Source organism: Cricetulus griseus, chromosome 4, assembly GCF_003668045.3.
Source record: "Cricetulus griseus strain 17A/GY chromosome 4, alternate assembly CriGri-PICRH-1.0, whole genome shotgun sequence".
Classification (NCBI taxonomy): Eukaryota; Metazoa; Chordata; class Mammalia; order Rodentia; family Cricetidae; genus Cricetulus; species Cricetulus griseus.
Window position 1 is genome coordinate 101,311,719 of NC_048597.1, and position 17,946 is coordinate 101,329,664.

The 17,946-nt window shown below is 45.9% G+C and overlaps 3 protein-coding genes across 4 annotated transcripts in view; 2 read left to right on the top strand and 1 right to left on the bottom strand.

Moving 5' to 3' along the window:
- The window catches only part of Naa25 (N-alpha-acetyltransferase 25, NatB auxiliary subunit), a 44,593-nt gene extending 39,164 nt beyond the window's left edge, over positions 1-5,429 (top strand). For both annotated transcript variants that reach the window (XM_027414091.2, XM_027414092.2), the window contains one exon: positions 1,664-5,429. In XM_027414091.2, the coding sequence (XP_027269892.1) occupies positions 1,664-1,786 (123 nt within the window). In that variant the 3' untranslated portion in view covers positions 1,787-5,429. The remainder of the gene's footprint in view (positions 1-1,663) is intronic.
- A 1,491-nt stretch (positions 5,430-6,920) lies between these two features.
- Positions 6,921-13,889, bottom strand: Erp29 (endoplasmic reticulum protein 29). Its single transcript, XM_027414100.2, has 3 exons — positions 13,676-13,889; positions 9,140-9,278; positions 6,921-7,693 (listed from the first exon to the last, which is right to left on the bottom strand). The coding sequence occupies exons 1-3, from the start codon at positions 13,817-13,819 to the stop codon at positions 7,194-7,196; spliced, it is 783 nt and encodes a 260-aa protein (XP_027269901.1). The 5' UTR covers positions 13,820-13,889; the 3' UTR covers positions 6,921-7,193.
- Positions 13,890-13,998: 109 nt separating this feature from the next.
- Tmem116 (transmembrane protein 116) overlaps positions 13,999-17,946 on the top strand; it is a 44,265-nt gene continuing 40,317 nt past the window's right edge. Inside the window, exon 1 of the mRNA XM_035443290.1 lies at positions 13,999-14,183. The gene's annotated coding sequence lies outside the window, so the exon portion shown is untranslated. The remainder of the gene's footprint in view (positions 14,184-17,946) is intronic.

Consider the following 17,946-nt stretch of genomic DNA (forward strand, 5'->3'; position numbering starts at 1 on the left):
TTTTCTGTGGCTATTACTTTCCAAAGAGGACTAATGCCAAGGGCTGGTGGTGTGGCTCAGTTGATAGAGAACACCTGCCTAACCTTCAGGGAGGTTGGGCATGGTGGCACATGCCTGCTTTCTCGGGACTCAGGACTCTGAAGCAGGAGGATCACTAAAAGTGTGAGTCCAGTCTGGTCTACATAGCATCCTAGGCCGGGGGGGGGGGGGGAGATAGGGTGTATCACAAAAATCCCAGAATCCTTCATATTGAAATGAAATTTGGAAAGTCTCATGGAGATATTTGAAGATTAGCAGGGAGAAGAGGTAGGAGGCGAGCTGTGGGACTGTGGTAGTGGGCTCCTGTTCACCTGCCTCCAAATATGGAATGGTAATTCTGGGTCAGTGCTATGGAGTCCCCTTTTCCCTTTCTTCTTGTAGCTTAGCCTGGCCGTAGACAGTGATGACAGTCTCGACACTGCCCCTCACAGTACAGTACTCTGGGGGGAATTTCCTCTGTAAATGGAGTTCTTAATTGGTCTAGATAATAAAAGCCCAGAGTCATAGAGGGAAATGCTGAGAGATCAGAGAGAAGGAACAAGTCACTGCATACCTTACCTCCTATGTGTCTAGTAGAGAAGAGAACAATTTTCTGTTTCTCCATGCTTATGTCCTGTTTCTGCCCAGCCACGTCCCTTCCTTCTGTCTGTACAGACCTCCAGACCTCTATGGTTAGCTAGTGGCAAGCTCCATTCTCTGACCCTCAGACAGGCTTTATTTGTACAAGCAAGATATCACCACATTTCTCTTTATCCACATGGAGAGGAGAACACCCACCTTTTGGGATGGAGCACAGCAGTTAACTGGCCAGTTAATGGCATTAACTAGTCAAGATCTGCAGAGTCCACCGGGCTACTCTGCACAGGCACTGGCATGTGTGTCTCTGGTTTTCCCTTTGCAGAGCACAGGCTCACTTTGTACTATCCTGCCCCAGCATTCCTAGTATCAGCAATCATGGGGATGAAATGCCATGCCTGGAATGGTCCTCATCTTTTAGTGTTTTTGTTGTTGTTTAACTTTTAAAATAAGTATTTTTATGTAATGTTTGGTTATTTCACCTGCATATATACCTGTGGACCACATGTGTACCTGGAGCCTGAGTCATTCTATATCCTCTGGAACTGGAGTTGTAAGCCACCATGACAGTTCTGGGAACTTAACCTGTGTCCTCTGTAACAGTAACCAGTGCTCTTAACTGCAAAGCCATCTCTCTAGTCCTGTTTTATCTTTAAATACCTCAATTCCATTTCCTTTAAGTACATCTCTTGTGTTTCTAGTCTTTCCTCCCAAACTTGGTAGCCTTTCTTCCTGGTCCTCTTTCCATATGGGGTACCCAACTAAAAAGAGTTGTAGGTAGACAACTTTCTTTGTGTTTATATTCATGAGAGTGTATAGTATCATATTATTTCATAGTTTAAGTAAGTGAAAATACCACTTTCTGCAACTTGGGCTTTCTTTATTCACTCACAGCTATACAGATTTGTTAAGACTCACATGTACAGCCAGCCTTGTGCTTTGATTAGCTGTTTGTATCAATGTAGGAATGAATCACCTGGTGTTCTGGGAAAGATCACTATAAATCAAGTGAATGATTTTCAAGCAAGATTACTTGTTTCTGTTGTAGGAAGAAAGAAAATTTTCAAAGACTGTGCAGGGGAAAGTGCAGAGCAGTTACCTGCACTCACTTCTGGAAATTGGGGAGCTGCTCAGAAAAAGACTTGAGACCACAAAGAAACTAAAAATTTAAGAAAGTATGAACCAGAGGCACTGAAGATGCTCCAGCAGAAGACGACACACCACCTTCTCCAGCAACAGCACCGTCTGCTGCTGGCCATCGTTTTCATCCAGAACTTCCTCACAAATGCATGAAGGACTTTGATCGTGAATTAATTTTTGAGGTATTAAATATATACAACTGATTATAAATTATTGTATATAAACCAGAAGCAGGACCCTCATCTGGGTTTACCACTCTTTATACCTGTTCATACACACAGGACAGCAAGGAGAGCCCCACCTTCCTCCCATCACCAGAAATGTCTGGAGTGGGGTTTCTATACAAGCAGCAATAGAAACAAGTACAAAGCATCAACCTCAAAGCAGGTGATTGCTCTGTCGTGCAGTGGGAGTTTGGGTTTGGTCCTGAGCCACAGGAGGTAAAAAGCAGATGCAGGAGCATGCCCTTTCCAAGGTGGCAGGTTCCTTGTGAGGCTCACACAGAACCAGGGTGGGTCCACAGAGGATCAGGTGAGATGTGGCGTGAACACATGCCACTTCAGGGCACCACACATGACCACAGGTGCTCAGTTTTGGCTTCATAGTCCTGACAGCCAAGACATCCTAGCCCCGCTCTTGGGAGAGCTAGCCCAGCCTCAAGTCAGCGAGGGAAACCCTTGAGTACAGCCCGCTTCACACTTCCTAAGCTGCTGAGATCCCTCCCCTGGTCCTCCAGGAAAGGTGGGAAGAGCTGTTAAAGAGAGGTGTGCATGATTTGTGCAGGCCAGTCTGATATTTGTTTCCTTGGTTTTGAGTCACATTCTGCAGCTGATAAATGAGTCATACACAACAGATACACATTGGCATAAATATGTTTGGAAACAAAGGCTTACCACCCTAATGTTTTTAAGTGGGGAGTTTGAGACACAAGGATTATATATTATGGATTTAACCTAGGTTTTAAGTTTTAGGTTAACAAAAGATATGTTTTACAATGGGCCTGATGTCAGTCTACTTTGTTGACGCTTGGCAACTGTACCAAGGATGTATTTTCTTTGTTCACCTGGAGATTAGAGGTCTGGTCCCCAAGCCTGCATGAGAGTCTGGCCTGAGAGAGAGATGAAAACTGCTCTTGAATATGTTGTGGCGAGCTCTTACAGCTCCTTTGGTAACTGCTGGTGTTTGAATCCTCTTCTGTTCTGGTTTCCTGTCATCTGACTAACTACTACAAGTCAGTAACTATGAGATGAGGACATGAATTTGCTGAGTATTGGTCTTTCCCAAATTCTACTCCAGTAAAAGGTGACACCAGCTAACGAGAGCTGGGTAAATCTCGGGTGTCAGGTTTGCATTTTATCCTTTATCTTGACAGTCTTAGATTTACAAATTGTATTCATAGTGGTTATTAACAGTTTAAACGTCTAAGGAAATCTGTAGAAACCACTTTCTTACTTGTAAGATGTGCTGGAAAGTCTAGACCACATAATAACTTAGTTGCCATAGTATCACATGCTCCATCCCAAAAGGAAAGGACCTTTTGAGTAAGATGAAGATTCTAATTCTGACTTGCCTTGAACATCAACATGTGGCCATTTTCTTTAGCAATGGCCTGTGTCCCATGGGACTAGGTGGGCTTTTGCAAGCACTGTATCTCTTGGAATAATGTTTCTTGGGATATCCAAACTATACTGTATGTGTATAGACATAGAAGCTCTTTGAAACAGCTCTGTCAGCTGACCATAATTGTGCTGGCTCTGGCTCTCAGGGCCCTCTGGCTCCTCCCTCTAGTGGTCTATCCAGTCAGTCTCCTGCCCTGGACACCTGGGATCTCCACTGGTTTTACTGACAAATAATGTCAAGTTGGAGTTATGCTTCCTTTCTTACTTGCTGATTTTCCTACTAAATGTAGCATTTCAATTAGACCCAATTCTTACATTTTAAGATAATTGTAAAAAGAATGAAATTATGAAGAAATGACCAATATCTTTTATCAGTCTGTTCTTTTGGAAGCTGTCATGCACTATACATTGTGTACAGTTAAAGTATATATATATATATATATATTCTTACTGAGTAAAAAGCACCCTCTCCCATGGTTTGTATGTCTTAGTATCTGAGGAGAATGCTCAGTGACCTGTTGCTGCTGCTGCTGTTCTGGTTTATATGGGTTTTGTCCTGTTTTGTTTTTGTGTGGTAAATTGATATTTAAAAAACAAAAAGAAAAAAAAACCACAACTACTGTTTACAGACTGAAAAATCACTGCTTTTTATACTACTGAGATCCTAAGTCAAGACTTTCCACAGCAGGCATTGGGTTCAAGTTACTGCTCTGACGTGGACGGAGAGTCCTCTGTAGTGTCTCCACATAATGGGAGAGTGTGCACAAACCTAGGTGTGCTGCCATCAATTTTGTATATTTTCATAATTTTAATTGTTCAAAATTGCATTATATTTTGCAATCACCACATTCAATCTGTATTTGTCTTTCATTTCAACTTTTTCAATATAAAAAGGGGTTCAATGTATCTTCAGGCTTGTTGAAACTCTTCCTACTTTTTGATGTGATTTATTGGTATGGGAAATCCACTCTTGAGAATTAAGTGAAAGGCAGCAAATTGGCTTTAACTGGACAGGTTAATTTCCTTAAGTGTTTTTATTTTTACTTGGCACTTTTGCCTGGTTCATTTTTGTTCACTCTTAACAGTTAGAGCTTCCTCATCTCAATTCTATACTGAATGTTATCCCTCCCTTGGGCTAGCCCTGGCTGGAGGCAGGAGGATCAAGTCAAGACCATGTGCAGCTATAAGACACTGTCTTAAAAAACAAATGAAAATAAAACCAAAAGACTGAAGGTCAAAACTAATCTTTGTGGCTTAACAGTAGTGCCTTGCACACTTGCATTTATTAACTAACAGGTTCGGCTCAAGCAGTTGTACTACATGCTAGTTACTGTGACCCTACGTCCTGGTTGGAGGCTGTGTGGTGTAGAAAATCTATTACGTGTGATGGAAGTTGTTGCAGTGTGTCTGGAAATCTGAATGAGTCAGTGCAAAGGCTCCACCTAGGAGAGTGACTAGAAGGCTTCAGGCTGTCTTGTGATAGCACCTGCTCAAGCGCACACTAACCATGCAGTGGGAGCAGGAGCTATTTTCCTGATCCTTTTTGTCCTGATAATATATGCCCTTAGTTTTGCCTGCTTCTTCAGGGAGGAATTAACTTCATCTGAATATTTTTTCCTTTAACAAAAAGAGTGCTTGCCTGAACCTCACTACTGTTCTTAACTTTCCCAACATGATTTTGGGAAATGACTTTGCAGACAGTATGATGCCAGCTTTACAATGGTGAGTACAGAGCGAGTCACATGATCAAACACATTATTTGGGATTTTCTATTGCAGTTCATACTTGAGGGGCGCAGCTTTGTGCAACTTGTAACTTCTGTGGATGCCAGGAACATGCGTGGGTCCCACATAAGAGTTACAATCTAGATTGTTTCTTTGTGCAACTGTGCTTCCCCCTACGTACACCCAAAGCTAGCCCTGACTTCTTTGTCTTGCCCTACTCCACCCTTTCAATGGTATTCATTACTAAGAAATGCTCCTTAATTTAATAGGCCCTTTTGGCACTATCTGAGAAAATGTTTAGGTTCTTTAGAATAAAATTTGCTATGTTGGATCCAGTGTTTATTGCTTCAGGTTATTGAAGAATTCCCTTAAACAGTATGTAGCTGTGTGACCCTAAGAAGTCAGACTCTACGTAGCCATCATTAGAGCCTGCTTACTGCCCTGGGCCAGTGTTGTGGAAGGCTGCAGTATGAGGTAGATTGCATTTCTGTGGCATAGGTAAATCTTTTAAGCAGATTTAACTTGAAATAAAAGACATGGTAATTTAGTCCCACTCCAGAGCTCCTGAGATTAGAAATGATAGCAGCCAGCCTGAGCCCATCCTGGGAGAGCCCAGGGTAGGCTGCCACTGTCCTGCTTCTGTCATAAAGGATGAAGAGGCTAAGTAGGTCCTCTACTTTCTACAAAACAGCAAATATTCTGTTCTTTGGAGTTGGCCTGGCCTAGATCCAGGTATAAATTTAGAGCAGCTAAGGCAAGTCATGTTTCAGAAGCACCCAAGGAGACGAGACAGGGTTCTGATTAAAATAAAATCCTAGCAGCTAGAAAGATGGCTTGTTCGGCAGTTAAGAGCCCTCAAGGACCAGAGTTTGGTTCCCAGAGCTCTCAACTGTCTACTACTTTAGTCCAGAGAGCCCCACCCCCTCTTCTGGCCTCCATGTCACTGCACACCCGTGCACACTGTGCGCATCCACGCAAGCACTCTTACACTAGAAATGAAAATACTAGGTTCTCTGGATTTCAGAATCCTTACTGAGATGTGAACTCTGCGCTGGCAGCAGAGGCTCACATGTGGGCTGGTTCACACCCGTCTAAATAGCCAGATGTTCTGCTTGATCCAGGCTTTTATCCATGCTGACAGCTGTACATAGAGGAACAGCATTTTATAACAGGTGGGGTGGAGTCACCTTGTTTAATAAAAGTTGATTTTGCCTGGCAGTAGTGCACACCTTTACTCCTAGCACTCAGGAGGCAGAGGCAGGCAGGTGGAGCTCTGTGAGTTCAAGGCCTGTCTGCTTTACAGAGTGAGTTCCAGGACAGCCAGAACTGTCACACAAAGAAACCCTGACTGGAAAGCAAAAAAAAGAGTTGGTATTGACTCAGTAACTTGGAGCAAAGTGACACTGCTGGAAAGTAATTTATAACTTTTAAATTGAAATGATTGTTCCATTTGGTTGTGTACATTTTTTGTTGTTGTTGAGATAAGGTATGCACCCCTGGCTGGTCCTCAAATTCATTATGTAGCTGAAGCTGGCCTTGGAATCCTGATCCTTCCTTGTGCCTCTGCTTTCCTAGTGCTCAGATTTCAGATATGTCACCACATCTGGCTTTGGTGCATAAATTCTAAATGCCATATATAAGGTACCACTAAGAATTTGCTCTGTAGAGAGAAAGCATGAAAGGCAATGCCCTGTTGCTAACTCACTGATGAGGTCAGAGGGTAGTACCTTGTGCAGGGAAGAGTTCTCCTGATAGGAATCCACACAGCCGAGACTCAAAACTGTACTCAAATTATAGGCCAACATAAATCTGAAAAGAAAACCACCTAACCAAAACAGACCTTTATTTGTTCAGAATGAACTTCTCTGTAGCACCAATTCCTCTTTGGGGGCATCTCACTAGCCTTGACTGAGCGCACAGTTCCACACACTGGCTCAGGGGATGTCCTATGTATGGTCTCAGCAGCATCAATGTCCGGGAGTACTCAGAGCTCAGGTTTCTGGTTCAGGACTGCTTTGTTCCACCACCCCTTATACCCCACAGGGGCCTCACAGCCAGCAGGTGGCTCTCCTCTTCCTGCCCCCAGCAAACCCTGTCACAGCTCCTCCTTCTCAGCCCCCTTCTTCCGGAAGGCAGTCAGGATGTTTAAGCTCTTCTGCAGTTCTTCCTTCTTGCTGTCACTCATCTTGTTCTCAATCAGCTTGCCAATCCGATTCGTTTCTGAGGCTGGGAAGTCCTCACCGTGGTCCAAGATCTTCCCCATGATCTTGAGGTACTGGCTGGCCCACTTCTTCTCTGTCTCCTTCACACCTGAGAGGCCATCCTGCCCCTGTTTCAAGATGGCCTGGCGGGCCTCTATGCTGGAGGCTTTGATGAACTCACCTGCCAGGGCATCATACGCAGGCAGGCAACCAGGCATGCCCAGGTAGACCCCCTGCCCCTTTAGCCAGCGCTGGATGGCTCCGACCTTAATCGCCCCACTGTATGGGATAGGGTTCTCAAAGTCCCCATCCCGGAAGAGGTAGAATACTGGGTAGTTCTCTTTGTCCAGCTTATATTTTTCACTTAGCTCCATGTTCAGCTTGTCACCGTAGTCTGTGAACAGAAACCAGACATGAGGAACTAGCAGAACATCTTAACAAGCCTTAGCTGTGTGGCTTTACTGTGTCATTCAATGGCTCTATGTTTTTTTTTTTTTGGGGGGGGGTTTGCTTTGTGGAGGACAACTGATCTGAATATTGTATGTGCCATGTGCCAGAACCTGTGGTGGGTGTGAGGGCCTAGTCACAGTTCAGATGTCAAGCTCTGATGCTGTAAGGAGCTTGTACTCTATAGGACCGAGAGAGACTACACAGGGCACAGTAAATACTTGTATTGTAACCAATAGGGTGATGGCACAGTTCGTGGGGTGAGGAAGCTCTTGTGGTCCAGGCTATGAACACAGCTGTGGGATCTGACTTCAGAGGAGTCAGCCATATGAAGACGTGGGGTAGTGTGGGGTCTGGACAGGGACTGAGGTTGGAGGTCATGAGCCACATACAGCCATGCTGGCTGTAGCATTAAAGAAGAGTGTTTATTCAATATTGACTACAACACAACACAGACCATGTAGGTAGACATGTGAGGGAACACCCTCCCCCAAAGGGCATGGTAGTCTCCAAGGCTAAAAGGTATGATGGCTGCCAGGTGGGTTCTGAGAATTGAACCTAGGTCCTCTGGAAGAACAGCCAGTGCTGAGCCATCTCTTTAGCTCCCTAGGTCTGGCATTTAACTGCTACACTCAATCTTAAGCATCAGGCCCTGGTCTGAGACACAGGTGACATCCCATAGTACTTCCCCCACAGAGCACACAGGAGATAAAGGATGAATGTTGGCCCCACTGCAGGTATTATTTACCAAGCTCTGAAAAGACTGGAAATTGAATAAACTGCCTAACTACTCTGGAGAAGTATGCCAGCCAGCTCTACTGCTATCACACTGCAGGAAGTTCCTAGGGTCCTCCCAGCTGGAGGTGTGGGTCCTTCAAGACAAGAATGCCAGAACCCAACAGTGGCATAAAATCTGAAATGAAGACAAGAGGATGGCATTTCTCTTGTCCCCTGCCTTGCAAGGTTTGAGACTCAGTTCTCAAGGTAAGTCAGACAAGTGAATGTTTGGGAAGAGGAAGAGTAGTCCCCCCCCCCCCTTTTGAGACAGGGTTTCTCTGTGGCTTTGGAGGCTGTCCTGGAACTAGCTCTTGTAGACCAGGCTGGTCTCGAACTCACAGAGGTCCACCTGCCTCTGCCTTTCGAGTGCTGGAAATAAAGGCATGTGCCACCAACGCCTAGCGAGGAGGAATCCCTTAAGGCAGCTATATGATTATTTCTGGTTCCATGGGCAGCACCTGCCTAACTTGCTATAGGCACTAAGTCTTAACAGACCACAACCAATTTCTCCAAGGAACTGGCTCAAAGGGTATTCCCCCCACCCCCCAGCAGGGAAATGAGCCCTAGCTTCCTTCCCTCCCAGGTCCCTCCCCAGTCATATTGGACTTGTCCATACCTGAGATCCCCACCTCTGCCACCAAGAGATCATCGCTGGAGGCCGAATTTTCAGCCAGCCGCTTGAACTCGTCCTGCTTCTCACCATAGGGATACTGGGTGTCGAACTTCACCAAGACGAACTTGCTTTTGGGGATGACCTGAGGGCGCATAGAGCTGAGCAAGTCGGGTGTTGAGGGACCCTTAGGGCTAAATCCCCTTCCCAAGGGACCCCTGTTTAAGAAACAGAGTGGAAGCAAGCCTACACAGGAGACAAGCTGTCCCATGCTACCATTCACCGATTCCTCTAAAGGTTAGGACATGCTTCCTTGGCTGGGTATCTCACTGGGAATCTGTGCACACTCAAGAAAGACAAAGAGTAGTGGATAAATAGCTGAGGCCTTCCCCTCAAAAGTGTCTTTCAATGCCAAGGGGACTTTAACATGCACTTCTATCCTCAGACATCTCAGAGGGTCTTTCTCAGTAAAGCTCAAACACTCAGAGTGCTTTGGCCATAGAGACCAGAGTTTGAACTAAACTGAGCAATTTCAGGTCAAGTAGAAGGCTGGTGAGAGGCCAGACTTGGGTCAGTGTCATCTCCTAAGACCAGAGTTCCCTTTGCCTACATCTCCGCCTTAAATTGTTGAGGCCAGGATTTTAATTGTGGTAAAGTTAATATAATGAAATATTTCTCAATCTTCTTTTTCCCCCTCTCTTTCTTTCAAGACAGGTTTTCTCTGATTAGACCTGGCTATCCTGGAATTCTGTAGCCAGGCTGGCTCACATTGATCTTCTTGTCTCAGTTTCCTAAGTGCAAAGGATACATGCATGTATCACCATAGCCTGGCTTAGTACTTTGGACATTTCCCCCCAAGTAAACCACATATCAGCTGATAAACTCTTGATTGGCTCCTTCCTCTTGGTTATTGTACATAGCACTGCCCTAAAGGTTCACATACATGTTTTGTTTGAGCACATACATTCCATCCCTCTGGTTTACTGGGTACCAGGGGTTTATAATGGTGAGTACATTTAACTTAGAGCCCAAGACTTCCTTTTGGTGTCTTCTTTCAATGCATACATTTTATCTAACTAGCTTTGATCAGCAATACTGCCTACCCTTCTTCAAATTAAAAAGCCAAAACAACTTACTTTCATTTTAAATTTTGTGTGTGTGGCTATGTGCATCTGAGTGCAGGTACCCAAGGTCAGAAGAGGGCGTTTGATCCCCTGGAGCTAGAGTTACAGGCTGTAAGCTGCCTGACATGGTGCAAAAGCAGTGCTTGCTCTTTTAACCACTATGTCATCTCTCCAGCCGACCCCCAACCTTACATGCTTGTAGTCTGGCAGTCTCAAACTGTCATATTTTCTTCACAGGCCATCATTAGAGGTAAAGAGGCCTTATTATTATTAACATTCACTTGGTTTTTTTGTTTTTGTTTTTTTTTAAAGATTTTATTTATTTATTATGTATACAACATTCTGCTTCCATGGATATCTGCACACCAGAAGAGGGCACCAGATCTCATAACGGATGGTTGTGAGCCACCATGTGGTTGCTGGGAATTGAACTCAGGACCTCTGGAAGAGCAGTCAGTGCTCTTAACCTCTGAGCCATCTCTCTAGCCCCATTCACTTGGTTTTACATATTTAATGACATTAACACTGCCTAAGGACAAAAAAGAACAAGCAAAAAAAAAAAAAAAAAAAACAACCAAACAAAAGCATACACCTTTAATCCCAGCACCCAGGAGGCAAAGAGACAGGCAGATCTCTGTGAGTTCGATGACAGCTAAGGCTGTTAAACAGAGAAACCCTGCCTCAAAACAAAACAAAACAAAACTGCCTAGGGAAATGAAGGACAGAAGCAACTAGAACAGTTACTGACACCAAAAGTTCAGGGCCCAGCAGCAGGGAAAACTGAAAATATAAACCAGATCATATCCCTGTGGCCCCGTTGACCTTGTTTCTCCTCAATACTAGTTCCAACCTGTCTAGAAGCCTCTTCCTGGGTTCTGTCTGCCTCTGTCATTCAAGGCTCAGTTTAAATGTCTCCTTATAGTTTCGAGAAGGATGCAATCACCTATTCGCTTCCTTAACCCTCCCATCTCACTCTGAAACCGTGTTTTATCAGCTCACTTTCTGTCCTTTCCAATAGGATTTGCATTTCCAAGGATAAGGACCATGGCCTGTGTTCGGTATTATGGCACCTACACATAACACACATATGCAACAGCACCATTGCATCCTGTCAGCTAAACTCTCTACTCAGTGTCCAACCACCCTATGGTTACTGGTACTCTGTATTATTACACATGTTGGCCCCCTGGTAAGGGTCCCTGTGTTGTGCTTCTGCCCACCTTGACTCACAACCATGCAGCACCAGCTCCCCAAGGACTGCTAGAGTTCTATTCAGAACATTTCTCAGAGTGTCTGCCATATACCAGATACTGGGACTGGAGGGGTGCACCGAAACACAGGCCATGGTCCTCCTTATCCTTGGAAATGCAGATCAGAGGACAACTGTGGCAATCAATTTTCTCCTTTCACCACGTGGCGCCACAGGACTGAACTCTGGTGGTCAGGCTTGGTAGAAGTGCTTTCCTGCTGAGTCATCTCATGGGTCCTTCACTGGCATTTTTAAAATAAGGTCTCATTAGGTTGCCTAGACTGGCCTTGAACTCACAACCTTTCTGCCTCTGCCTCGATAGTTGTGTGTGTGGCACCACTGTCTGGCTGAAATTATCTATTTGTTCACCGAATAAGAAGCTGGTAGACTTCACTAGATGCACTAGACATCACTGTAAACAAACACAGCAGTGAACAACATAGGGGCTTATCTAACGAAGCCGCCCAGTGATGAGCAAAAAAATAACAGAAAATTTAATTCTGAGTTGGAAACCACTGAAAGTCAAAGCTTGTAACAAGATTCCTGGCAAAACACGAGGAATTGCCCCTTGTTTCAGAGGAGTGAGATTTGGAAGGGACTAGAGACAAATGCTCATTCCCGTAAACACAGCACACCAGATCAACTGTCATAGTAGATGCTCAATAAACAATGTGGTATGCTGTGTAGAGTCAGAGAGAGGATCAGGTACTTCATCAGTATGTAATAATCTACTATGGGACATTTGAAACTGACAAGCTTGGTTTTCTTTTTTTTTCCCTGCCCCTGCTGGGATTAAATGTGTGCACTGCCATAGCCCCTCTTGAAAATGCTGAGTTTAAAAAAAAAAAAAAAAAAAACAATAGTGACAGAGCAACAGGACTGAATTCAAGCCTGGGGGCCTGAGAAAATAAGGAAAGGACCCGAGGGGATAATATTTAACCCAAGACAGAACAATGGGAAATAACATTTCAAAGACCCGGGCAAAGAATGTTCCAGTCACAAGGAACAGTGCAGATGTACTAACAGCTGTGAGCTAGCAACAGTCAGGAGGCTTCTGCTGGCTGGAGTAGATTGAACAAGGGGCATTCTCTATACAGGACTTGTTAATAGAGTCGGATCTCAAGGTGCAGGGATGCTGTTGGTAAACATGAGGAAGCACCTACTCATTAAACTTATGGTACTAAAGGGCCCTTTTCTTCCAAGTTGGACTGCTTGCTGCATTTCTCGATCGCTGTCTAGAGTTGAATGAGTGATTAATAATATGGCCAGCTTCTTCTTTTAAATTCCTATGAACAACACGTGCAAGGGTCCTTTCCAAACAGCAACCCTTTCCAGACGTATTTAGAGTCCTCTTCTGCTTTTCGGTTCCTCACTATGAGAACAAAATAAGAAAATGGACTACTTCTCGCCACGCTTAGCTCCCCCAATAGAGGAAGTGAGAAGCTGCTGGTGGCTGGAGACATGCATGAGGACAGAGTCTGGGTCCACAGAGGCCACTGCATTCAGCCTCCAACATTTCCACCATCTATTTACCCATACCTGGGTGCCAAATTTTGAAAAAAGAGCTGGGGGTAGTGGCGCCTCTTCTGTGCTCTGACCTGGTTGTGTTTATTTCGTTCTCTGCCCCCAAGATGTTCTCTACAGGTGGCAGAACTGAACCTTTTTAACCCTTGCACTTTGTATGGGTCCGCGTGCTGTGTGAACGTGGTTTGCACATTGCCAAGCAGGCTACAAGCCGTCCTCAGAGAAGAGGGGGAGCAGACCTGCTAAGTTCTCTTCGCCACCCCCCCCACCCCATCAGGAAGCCGAGGAGCGTCGACCTCGCCCCGCCCTTCGGTCTTCCACTTGGGACTCGTGGATTGGATCTCTCCCGGCATTGTCTTTTCCCTTTAGACAAAGGGAAGGGACACTTAGTTCCCTCGGCTGCATCTTGGTAGCTCTTTTGTAAAAGGAGGTAGCGAGTACCCGGGCTGCAAAGCAAAGGCAAGGGTGCCGGGTGGTCAGCGTGCTCGCCTGCTCTGCCAACACTGGGCCTATAGGAGGGTGGGATATGTAGGGGTGGTCCCTAAGGACTGTCTGCTGCCACCCCTCTGGACCCAACGTCCTCACGGGCGCGCGCTCCCACGGGAGCCTGGTTGCACCTACGCACGACCCCCGAGTCCTCATTACCTTATAGAAAGTGATTGTGTCCAAGGGAAGGGCGCCCTTCGTGTGCAGGCCGCTGCCGCCAGGCGGAGCAGAGAGGAGCAGCAGGCCCAGGAGAATAGACAGCAGTGGGGAGAGGGAAACGGCGGCAGGGACCGAGGCAGCCATCACAGCAGATTGCGGAAGATGGAAACCTGCGGACCGTGAGCTCGGAGTGGACGCTCACGTCACTTGGTGGGCGGTCCTGCGAGCGCGCATGCGCTCACGTGGCCACTCCAGGCCTAGGGTGAAAGAGATGGTCGCTCGAGGGGCGGGGCGACGTGAGGCAGTTGCGCGTGCGTAGTGGGCGAAGCTCAGGGCGAAGGCGCGGCTACATGATGGGTGAGCGGGTGACGACGCTTGAGCCGCGCGAAGCTAAGTTTCGACAATTCCCGTGCGGCCTTCTCTCTCCTTGGAAGCAGACGAGGCGGGTGTCCCTTCCTCCCCAGCGCTGGGCTCTCATGCTGTCTGTTGGGACCCGCCACCTCCTTCGGTTAGTCAGCTGTCTGTCACTTTAAGCCGCAGGCCCCCTCAGGCTGCAGCGCTGGTCAGGCCCACGGGGTACATAGGCACAGTAGCCTCCTGATGTAGTAGGTGGCACATGCCTATCACCTCAACACAACAAGGCAGGAGGGTGGCAAGACCGAACTGGGATGTGTAGTGAGAAAACAAGCATCCTTTTTGAGTGACTGCTAGGTTCTGATTGCATCCATGGGATTTCAGCCATAAAGTCTCGAAGGAATCCCCTGTCCCAGAAGACATGGGGATCACACCCAGCAGGCTGCGTGTGGTGTGCGGTGCAGGCCTTCAACCTCAGTACTAGGAAAACTAGCAGGCTGATTCTACATAGTGTGTTCCAGGCCTGCCATGACTGCATACTTGCCCCCCACCCCCACCCCATATACGTTCCATCAGCACCCAAGGAAACAGCTGGATCTAGGCCTGGTGTGTTGAGACACACCTTTAATCACAGCACTCCTGAGGCCAAGGTGGGCCTGAGTTCAAGACCATACTGGTCCACGTGGGGAGTTCTAGGCCACCCAGGCTAAACCTAGTAAGATCCTGTGTCAAAAAAGACAAAAAAGCTGAATGTGGCACACTTAGCAGTGCGGGGTAGGCAGACAGGAAGGTCCCCAAATCGAGCCTAACTGAATCAGTGAGTTCCAGGATTAGAGATTTTCAAAAAAAGATGGGGTTATCATTGAGGAAGATAGGCTGGCCACTCTACATGCATATACATGCACACAAACACACACACAAACACACACACAAACACACACACACACACACACACACACACACACACACACACACCATATAGTTCCTGGAAATTCAACTCAGCAAGTACTTTAATATGGGGAGCGATCCATCTCATCCCTTTTTGTTGCTGTTGTTGATTTTGTTGTTTTGTTTTTTCTTCGAGACAGGGTTTCTCTGTGTAGCTTTGGAGCCTGTTCTGGAACTCACTCTGGAGACCAGGCTGGCCTTGAACTCACAGAGATCCACCTGCCTCTGCTTCTTGAGTGCTGGGATTAAAGGCGTTCGCTACCACCACCCAGCCAGTTGGGTATGGTTTTAAGCCTCCATGTGGGTGCTGGAATGAAACCCTAGTCCTCCAGAAGAGCAGCCAAGCACTCTTAACCACGGGACCAGCTCTGCAGCCCCCACCTCAGCAGTCTGTCTCCCTCCCCCCCTTCTTGATCTCTTGTTTATGTGCATGGGTGTTTGGTCTGTGTATATGTTAGTGTATTATGTGTGTGACATGTGTATATCAAGAAGGCCAGAAGAGGCCATCAGATTCCCTGAGACTGGGTTACAAACAGTTGTGAGCTGCCGTGTGGGTGCTGGGAATTGAACCCAGGTCCTCTGGAAGAGCAGCCAGTGCTCTTACCCTTAAACCATCTTTCCAGCCCCTTCAGTGCTCTCAATAACAGTTTGTAGTTTTATAACTGTACTCTTCAGTGTGTTGATTCTACATAGCTGTGCCATCTACACTTGCTGCCCAGTGGCCACCCCTCTAATAGACAGCTAGATGCCCTCCATTTGACTGGCCATGTTTACCTTCACATCTAGCACAGGCTGTGCAGGTATGACATATGACCACTCTGTCAGTGTGACTTCTGTGATTCATGCCTACTTACTTTAAGCCTACCCATAGAAACTCTTCCCAGGAAACACATTTGGCCATCACTATGTCCTAAGAAAGACCTATCGGTCCTTCTCTGTCTGCTTTCTTACTTGTCTTGAATTGTGTGTGAGGTCTTCAGGGCTGCCATCTTCCCAGTAAGTATGAAAATCTTCACTCCTATCTCATCATTTTTCCAATCACTGCCAGGGTATTTCTCCACTTTAAAAGGTCTGTGTTCAAGTCAGTCCTCCCCAAAAGCATCAGCATTGTTATCCTTGATTTATTGCTTGACTGGAAAGGGAGGAAGCATTTGTGAAGCAAAGAGAAACAGTTCCAGTCAGAGACAAATATGGTCAAATATGTTGGGCACCACAAATCTGTGAAAAGGCAAACTGGGGGGCAAAATAAAGGCTTTCACTAATCTAAAGGGTTTAGAGCCACCAGAGGTTTTAGCTGGAGTGCTGTCAGAGGTGTGTAAAAGCATCACTGAAGAATGAAGAGAAAACTGGGCATGGTGGGACACACCTATAACCCCAGTCTTACTGGGCTGTTCTTGGGAAGGAGAGCAATGAAGACTGGAGAAAATCTGAGGAGGAGTTTGAAATAAGCAGTGTCCTGTCATGGACTAAATTGTGTTCCCCACACGCACTGTGATTGCATTTGGAGAGATAGTCCCTTTAAGAAAAAGATTACAGCTGGGCATGGAGGCACATGCCTTTGATATCAGGTGAATGGGAAACCAGCCTTGTCTACTTAGTTTCAGGTCAGCCAAGGTTGTATAGTGAGACAATGAGCAAATGAAAGGAACAGATCAGAAGAGAGAAAGCTGAAGGGAGTTAAGTATCTATTGCAGTATTAAAGGAGGTGACAGAAGTTAAAATCTGGTAATTTAAAAAAGCATACACAGATCTCTGAGTTCAAGATCAGCCCAGTCTATAAAGCAAGTTCCAGGTCAGTCAGGGCCACACAGTGAGAGACCCTGTCACAAACAAACAAAAAGACCCTTTTGTAGTATGGAATTCTGGGTGGTGGTTGCTGCAGTGGTGCTGGTGGAAGCCTTTAATCCCAGCACTCTGGAGGCAGAGACAGGTGGATCTCCATGAGTTTGAAGCCAGCCTGGTCTACAAAGCAAGTTCTAAGAAATCCAGGGCTACACAGAGAAACCCTGTGTTACAGAAAAACAATTGGTTAGATTTTGATTAAACAAATAGATTCAAGTGGAAGTAACTGTTTGAGCCTGCCCTTACTTACAATTGCTGCTCTCGGGCCGTGCAACACATTTTTGAAGTTAAGTGCCAAGGAAAAATGACTCTACAGCATGTTCACACAAGTCAACAACTACTGTCTGTCAGGGCACCAGGATGTACCAGTTGACAAATCATTTCTTTTGTGTGAATAAGCAGAGCTGCCTATGACTATATCAAATCAAAGCAGAGACTCTACATGTGTTTAACAGAAATACCCACGCCTGGAACTGTACAGAGTACCCCATTTTGACCCATCACTGGTCATGAGCCTTATGTAAGACACTGGCTGAAGTGAAAGACTTCTTCCTGTATGCCGAGACTCCAGGCTGAGTGCAGCTTCTCCATCATGTGACCCTTTGGACACTTCAGCATTTGAGATGCCCAAACTCCTGGGCCTGTGCTGACAACTCTGAGCCTGTATCTAGTAAGACTCTCCTTATGGCCCCAGCAGGATTTGAATTTAGATTTTATCCATTCAACTTCAGGACAGTCTCTCAGCACTCTGCAGCATCTGTAACTCTCCTATGGCCATCCTGTAATCTGCATAGGCATGTTATTGTATGACAGGGTAATGTGTGAGCTAAGAGTTAATACCATTAACTAATTCTGGAATAAAAGGAACCATGAATGCTAGAGAACAAACTTGTGACACACACCTGTCATCACAGCACTGGGGAAGTAGAGGCAGAGGAACAAAAGTTCAAGGTCATCCTTGACTATGTAGCTAGTTTAAGAGCAACCTAGAATATGACACATGAAATGCTGCCTTAATAATAATCTTAAACAAAGGCAGCCTAGTCTACAGAGTAAGTTCTAGAATAGCTGGTGCTATACAGAGAAACCCTGTCTTGAAAAACCTATTTTTTTTTAATTTTAAAGAA